At 35.7% G+C, this 8263-nt stretch overlaps 1 protein-coding gene across 1 annotated transcript in view; it reads left to right on the forward strand.

The window, feature by feature from the left end:
* LOC103198240 (sulfotransferase 1C4-like) overlaps window positions 1-7372 on the forward strand; it is a 12944-nt gene extending 5572 nt beyond the window's left edge. The window contains exons 3-7 of the mRNA XM_007942362.1: window positions 2934-3031; window positions 4230-4356; window positions 4573-4667; window positions 6120-6300; window positions 7260-7372. Of these exons, the coding sequence (XP_007940553.1) occupies window positions 2934-3031; window positions 4230-4356; window positions 4573-4667; window positions 6120-6300; window positions 7260-7372 (614 nt within the window). The remainder of the gene's footprint in view (window positions 1-2933; window positions 3032-4229; window positions 4357-4572; window positions 4668-6119; window positions 6301-7259) is intronic.
* The last annotated feature ends 891 nt before the right edge of the window (window positions 7373-8263 follow it).

Consider the following 8263-nt stretch of genomic DNA (forward strand, 5'->3'; position numbering starts at 1 on the left):
TGGTCAATGACATGAGACAAAGTATATGTGAACTGCTGTAGGAGAAGTGAATTTACTCTGTAAATCTTCACCCAAATCCTAATTTAAAAAAAAAATTGATATTTTACTATCAAAAACCCCTGAAAATTCTAGGAATTGAAACAATTATTGATGGATTTTATGGCTATGACGTTTTTAACCGTGTCTGTCCACTTCAATACTAAAGACATTTTGAAATGGAATTACTTAAAAAGAAAAAATGGCAAGGATGCCCTATATCATCACTTCTATTCAACACTGTATTGGAAGTTCTGTCCAGGGCAGTAAGGCAAGAAAGGAATATAAAAAGCACCTGAATTTGTGAAAACCAAAACCAAACCCACTGACATAGAGTTGATCCCAACTCACAGTGATCTCCATTGTGTTTCCAAGACTGCAAATCTTTACAGAAGTAAAATGCCTCAGCATCCTCCCACAGAGCAGCTGGTAGGTTTGGTTATCAGCCAAGTGCCTTACCCACTACTCCACCAGAGCTCCTGCCAAATTGGTAAGGAAGAAGAAAGACTATCCCTATATCCAGAAGATATGATCCATGCATAGAAAACGCAAGAGACACAGAAAGATAACTACTGAAACTAACTGAAACATTTAGTATAGTGGTAGGTTACAAGATCAAAGTACAAAAATCAGTTGGATTTCTCTATACCAGCAAAGAATCTCTGAGAAGAACATAAAGAAATCAATACCATTTCCAATAGCTGCCAAAAGGTAAGATAATTGGGAATGCATCTTACCAGGGACACAAAAGACCTATACAAAGAAAACTACAAGAGACTATTTCAAGAAACTATCAGAGATCTACATAAATGGAAAAACATACCATGATCATGGATAGGAAGACTGAATTTGTGAAAATGTCAATATTACCCAAAAAAATCTACACATTTGCAATCCCCATCCAGATTCCATCAACATTCTTTAAGGGCATGGAAAATTCAATCACTAATTTTATGTGGAAAGGAAAGAAACCTTGGATAAGGTCTACTGAAGAACAACAAAGTAGGAGGTCTCACACTCCTGGATCTCAAAATCTACAGTACAGCCACAGGAGTCAAAACAGCCTGGTATTGCTACAATGGTAGACACACAGACCAGGGAAACAGAATTGAGAACTCAGAAATAGATCCAGCCACCTACAGCCAGCTGATCTTTAACAAAGGAGTAAATGCCATTAAATGGTGAAGAGACAGTCTCTTTAACAAATCGTGCTGGCAAAACTGGATATCCATTTGCTGAAAAACGAAACAAGATTCAGACCTCATACTATACACAAAAATGAACTCAAGATAGATCAATGACTTAAGTGTAAAACCTAAAATTTTATATAAAGTTCATCAAAGAAAAAAATAGGGGCAAACTTTGGAGCCTTAATGTATGATATTAATAAACTAACAAACATAAGTAAAAATGCACAAACAGCAGAAGATAAGCTAGATGACTGGGACCTTCTAAAAATTAAATTCTTACGTGCATCAAAAGACTTCTTCAAAGAGTGGAAAGATAACCTACTGATTAGGAAAACATATTTGGCAACAACATATCTGAAAGGGACTAATCTCTAACATTTATAGAATACTCCAACACCTCAACATCAAAGAGACAAAAAAAAATCCAATTAAAAATGGGCAGATGCATGAACATTCACTTCACCTAAGAAGATATTCAGGCAATCAACAAACACATGAAGAAATGTGCACAATCACTAGCCATTCAAAAAACAAAACAAAACTCACTACCAGAGAGTCTATCCCAATTCATAGCAACCCCTCCTTGGGTTTCTGAGGTGGTATCTCCATGGAAGTACATTGCTTGATCTTCCTTCTGAGAAGTGTCTGGTGTAACAGTCAAATGCCTTAGGCACTATGCACTGAACAACCAAAAAAAAAAAACCCAAACTTGTTAGAGAGATGCAAATCAAAACAACCATGAGCTGCCATCTCTTCTCAGAAAAGTTCAACAAGACAGAAAATAACAAATGCTGGCAAGGATATGAAGAGATTGGGACTTTCATACACTGCTGGTGGGAATGTAAAACAATACCACACTGTGGAAATTGGTATGGTGATTCCTTAAAAAGTTGGAATTAGAAATACTATTTGATCCTGCATTCCCATTACTAGTACATATCCTAAAGAAGTGAGAGCCAGGACACAAATAGATACATGCAAACCCATGTTAATCACAGCACTATATAGCAAAGACATGTAAACAACCTAAGTGCCCATTAACAGAGGAATGGACAACCAAACTATGGTACATACATACAATGGAATACTATGCAACACTGAAGAATAACACAAAATCCACAAAACACCTCATACTGTGGACGATCTTGGAGGACATTATATTGAGTAAAATAAGTCAATGACAAAAAGATATATACTGTATTAGATCACTATCATACAAAGTCAAAGAAAGGCTTACATAGGAAAGAAAACTTTCTTTGTTGGTTACTAGTTATGGGAGAAGAGGGGAGGAAAAATTACTAGACAGGTAAAGAGAAAAGTATTGATTTAGGTGAAGGGAAAGGCAATGTACTAAAAGTGGGGGGGGGAGTTAAATATTAAAAGTAAGTGATATTTTTATTATCTAATTAGAAACTAATTTTATTCCATAACAATAACCCCAACAGGTTAATTTCATGGTAGAATGGTTTGATTTTTCAGGTTTTTATTTTATTTTTTTATTTTTTGGTTGATTGGTTGTTATGCTTAGGAATGGTTTAGCCAAAATATTATTCATAGGGTAGAGTTGTCTCTCAGATCAGATCTATAGACAGTTATAGTGCTATTACAGCCATCTTGAATTATTCCTAAAGTAGTAGTAATGGGAGCAACAAGATTTTGAAGCAAATAGAAAAAAAAGTAGAAAATGACCAAAAGGCAATTTTTCAGGTTTGGAACGAGCTAATGTAATGCCCTCACCACGGACTCTGAAAACTCATCTTCCCATTGACCTTCTACCTCCATCCTTCCTAGAAAAAAACTGTAAGGTAAAAAAAAAAAGAAATTCAAAGATATACTACTCAGATCAACTTTGAAGTGGTTTCTTACCTGTCCTTTTTTTTTTTTTTTTTTTTTTTTTTTTTTTTTTTTTTTTTTATTGTGATTTGGGTGAAAGTTTACAAGCAAATTAGTTTTCCATTCAATAATTCATACACATTTTGTGACACTGATTACAGTCCTCACAATGTAAGAGCACTCTTCCCAATTCCAATTGTGTTTACTATTTCCAATTGCCCTTCTATCCTATCCTTTCCTACACTCTGAGCTTTAATCCTCAGCAAATGCTGCATTTTGATCTTGTATTGTTAATTGTTCTAAGGAGTGCCTACCCTGGTTTATTTATTGTTCACCATATAAGTCTGTCTATCATTTGGTTGAAAGTTGAGCCACAGGGGTGAGTTTAGTTCCAGGCTTGAAAGGTGTCTAAGGGCCATAGTCTCAGGAGTTCTACCAGTCTTTATCAGACCAATAAGCCTAGTCTCTTTTATGATTTTGAGTTTTGTTCCACATTTCTCTCCTAATCTATGCAGGACCTCTTTGGAGTGGTTTCAATCAATATCCTCTTAAAAATCTTCACATGATGTTAAAGGGCAGAAGAATATAGGGATCTACACCACATCTTCACATTAAACAACACAAATTGATATGAATCCTTTTCATTTCCCACAAAACCTAGGATCACAAGAATTCAGAATAAAAAAATGTAAACATGGATGAATGTGGACATTATCCTCAGTGAAATAAGTCAATCAAAGATATTTTATTAGACCATGATTATAAAAGTCAAGAAAAGATTTACACACACAAAGAAATATTCTTTGATGACACCAGAGATGAAATGAGGAGGAAGGGAAAAATCATTGATTGTATGCATTAACTTGGGTGAAAGGAAAGGCAATACACAAAAAAGGGGAAGTCAGCACAAAGTGACCAAGGCAAAGGAAGACACTGGGAAGTACACAAGATTGAAAGGCAACAACAGTAAATACTATCACATTCAACAATAATTTACATGAGGATACATAGGTAAGTTATAAGCTGAACAGGTATAGGATGGCACATGGGAGTTAAAAAAAAAAAGTGATACATATGAAATGTATCCACCCTAACATGACTTGTCTGGGTAACAGCTCTATATAATTATAATCCTGATTTTGCTTCTTCCTCTCCTCCCTCCATTCCAAGATAATCTATGTAGCAAGAAACCCCAAAGACAATATGGTATCCTATTACCATTTCCAAAGGATGAATAAAACACTTCCTGATCCAGGAACCTGGGAAGAGTATTTTGAGAATTTCCTGACTGGGAAAGGTAAGAGAATTTGCCTCCTTTTCCTTCCTTTATCAAAAATATCAAATACTCCAAAAGACAGAATCATTTCCTTAGAACAATAGGGGCTCTGCCTTCTCTAATATGAAGAATCACCAATGTAACATTCTTCTTTTCAGAAATTCTCCTTTCAGTGGAATATTCGTGTTGGTTGGACTTCTGTGACTCACTGTCTCATTTTTCATCCCTGTCTTTCAGTGTGCTGGGGTTCATGGTATGACCATGTGAAAGGATGGTGGGAAGCCAAAGACAAACACCAAATTCTCTACCTCTTCTATGAGGACATGAAGAAGGTGAGAGCCAGTATCGTCTAAAGTGTTCCCATTTGACCATAAAACACTGAAGTCATAATGTATTGACCCCATCAAGAACTAATGTATTAAAGCAGAAAACAGAAAATTGATGCATTTGGTTGCCTAAAGTTGTCTGTACACCGAAGTGTATATGGGATACCATGAGTTTATGCATCACACGGGATCACTTGCAACTTTCTGGTGCCATAGAGTATGCCACAGTTTCCCTGCTAGGCAGACTACTGCAGAATATTAATGATATCTCTTCTCTTTTTTTCTTTCATGTGTATTTTAAAATTCAGTTCACAAAGGAAAAAATATTGTAGCATAAGTGGTTGTATTTCTGTTCTCTTAAGAGCACTAAAGGAACATTATAGTTTCAAGAAACAGTTTTAAAAATGGTGGTGCAATAAAACCAAAAACCCACTGCCATCAAGTCCATACCAATTCATAACAGCCCTATAGGACATAATAGAACCACCTAATAGGGTTCTCCTAGCTGTTTGCAGCTAATTAAATTAAGCAATTTTGATATCCAAGCTTTTAAAAAAGAAGCCCATTTGTAGACACAGTCATCAGGGTAATTTCTTCTGCTTTCCCTCTCCCATCCCTCCCCTCCAGAAATAAGGGACTTACTACATAGCATTTCAAGTCTGGGTGTCCATCTAATATACAGCTGCCACCTTGGAAATGAGCTCCTTTCAGAGAAACCTAAAATACCTAGCCATGCTGGGCACCACAGTTAGCAGCTATCGGTACTTCTTGGGATATTTAAAAAAAAAATAAATCCTCTCCACTCCTTGCCACCACCTCCTGCAACAACCTGGAGCACTCATCAATGTCTAAAACAAAAATCTTCTTTTTGTCAGGTCTTCTATCTTCTACCCCTATCTTTTAGAATGCTTTTGTTCTTATTAGTCTAGAACAATAGGGGCTCTGCCTTCTTTAATATGAAGGAATCACCAATGTAACATTCTCCTTCTTTTCAGAAATTCTCCTTTCAGTGGAATATTCGTGTTGGTTGGACTTCTGTGACTCACTGTCTCATTTTTCATCCCTGTCTTTCAGTGTGCTGGGGTTCATGGTATAAGTTGACACTGTTACACATTTAGATGATCATGACCCCTCACATGATTTGAACAGGACCTTTGTACCTAATCCTTGACACATTCCCTACCATGATAATGGTATACAGTGGCTTGATGAGTGGTCCATTGACATACACCTTTGATGTTTACATATTAAAAGAAAAGGTTAATACTTGCAATAAATTAAAAGAGACTAGTATAGGTCATCATATCAAAATAAATCATATCTGGAAAGTTGAGCATTGTAAGATTTTTTTTTGATTTTAATTCATGGCATGTTACTGGTTACTATCATTAATTTAAATTTCTTTTTAAGCTAATTATTTTATATCAAATTCCCACTATTTTTTTCCTTTGATCATAGAACCCAAAGCGTGAAATTCAGAAGTTGGCAGAATTTATGGGAAATAACCTACATGATGAAGTTCTAGATAAAATTGTCCATCATACTGCATTTGATGTAATGAAGCAGAATCCAATGACAAACTATACACTGATTTCTACTGCAATCATGGACCACTCCGTTTCTCCATTCATGAGAAAAGGTTTTTATGTTTTCTTTTGGTCATAATTCTAAAACAGTTGTCTAATATTTCAGAACATTTAGGGAATTTATTCTTCTGTGGTTAAGAAAAATAAGGTTTCTAGTTAATGATTCTGGACAAAGGATTTAAGAAACCACTAATGAAATGAAAACAATGTTTAATTATTGAAGCATCAAGATGAGATTTCATGTTTAAATTCAAACTGTGATTTCCCCCGCCCACTCCTACATACCATAGTCCTGGCTAATAAAGTGAAAATACTAAAAGTTAAGTCAGATGAAACCAAGAATCAATTTTATAAAGGACTCTATGCTACCAGTTAGATTCATTCATTCAACAAATATTTATTGAGGAGCTTCTATATGCCAGACAACATGCTAGGCACTATTCACGTTAGTGAACAAGACACACAAAACTCCTTGCCCTCATAGAAATTATATTCTTGCCACAAATAAAATACAAAAGCAGAATGCATAGGAAGATAGATGATAGTAAGAATTATGGAGAAAAATCAGTCTGGAAAAGGTAACAGGAATAGTTGGAGAGACTGAAATTAAAGAATGTCAAGGAATCATCTTTCCTTCTACAAAACTATTCCTTGGGACAGGCTCTTCTCAGTCTTCTGACAGACTAGAAGCTACAGGTAGAAGCAGCCATCATGCTTGGATGTGCAAGAAGGCAAGAGAGGAAGAAAAGTGTGGCCCTCAGGCATGCTGTTGTAACACATTGGTCTCAGTCCCTCATTGATGAGGTTCAGTGGGTAAAAGGCTCTCCCTTTCTCACAAATTAGACAAGAAATTCTTTTCAGGATGAAAAAAGAGTGGCAAGATGGCAAGAGAAATATTTTGTCCAATACTGCCTCCCATGGAAAGTGGAACAGAAATCATTACACAGAAAGAGGAGAATAGGGAAATAATTACTCCTACAGCTCTTGACTCTCCTCCACTTTACTGTTTCAGGAGCAGTGGGAGACTGGAAGAACTACTTCACCGTAGCTCAGAATGAAAGATTTGATGAAGACTACAAGAAAAACATGGCTAATACCAGTCTCACTTTCCACTTCCAGTTCTAGTACAGAACAACAAAGAACTAGACATGTATTTCAAAGGTTTACTGAACAGAAGAGATTGAGTTCAGGTTCTAACACCAGTTTTTTTATGTTTGCTCTTTGTCACTAAAAAAAAAAAAAATTGATAGAGATAACAGAGTTTGGGGGCAGGGTTGGTAAAATGTAGGAAGAGAAGTTCCATATATTAATAGTTACAACTGTGGTATGATTGCTAATTATTGCTATAAAGTTTTCTATCATTTGCTTGCTAATATATGAAAAAAAAAATCAGTTCTCACATAAAATACACTAAGATTTTCAGATTAGGTGTTGGGTCAAGCTAATTTTTAAGTACAGTACTAAAATGTATAAATAGTGACTGTATCTTCCAGGAACTTCTTAGTACCCAAGAAACTATCAATTGATTCAGTTTCCTCATGAACCTTTCCAATTCACTTCAGGGTTTTTAGTGCAATACATCTGGCCAAATATCTTGTCAAAGCCTATGTATTTATAACTAGACTCACTTTTCCACTCCAAGACACTTTCCAAGGGGGAACCTTGGGGTCACCACTTGACTCAAGTCTCTCCAGTACTTCCATGAATCATATTCTAATCTGTCAGTAAAATCTGTCACTTTTACCTCTACCAAGTCTCTTATCTCCATCTAACCACTGTTTTCCTTTTATTTCTAAAGATACCCTCATGCTTCAGAAACTTTTTACCTCTTGCCTAGACAAGTGGAATAGCTTCCTAACTCATTTCATTTCCTGTTTCATCACACTTTTGCCAAAATGTTTTTCCTGAAATGTGATTCATTATGTTACTTTTTAGTTTAAACATCTTCAATGATTCTGAATTTTCACAGCCTGAGAGATCCATTCCAAACTTTTTAGCCATTAATTCAAAGGTAGC

This window comes from Orycteropus afer, unplaced genomic scaffold (genome assembly GCF_000298275.1).
Source record: "Orycteropus afer afer isolate SDZICR_OR568_19922 unplaced genomic scaffold, OryAfe1.0 scaffold00089, whole genome shotgun sequence".
Taxonomy (NCBI): domain Eukaryota; kingdom Metazoa; phylum Chordata; class Mammalia; order Tubulidentata; family Orycteropodidae; genus Orycteropus; species Orycteropus afer.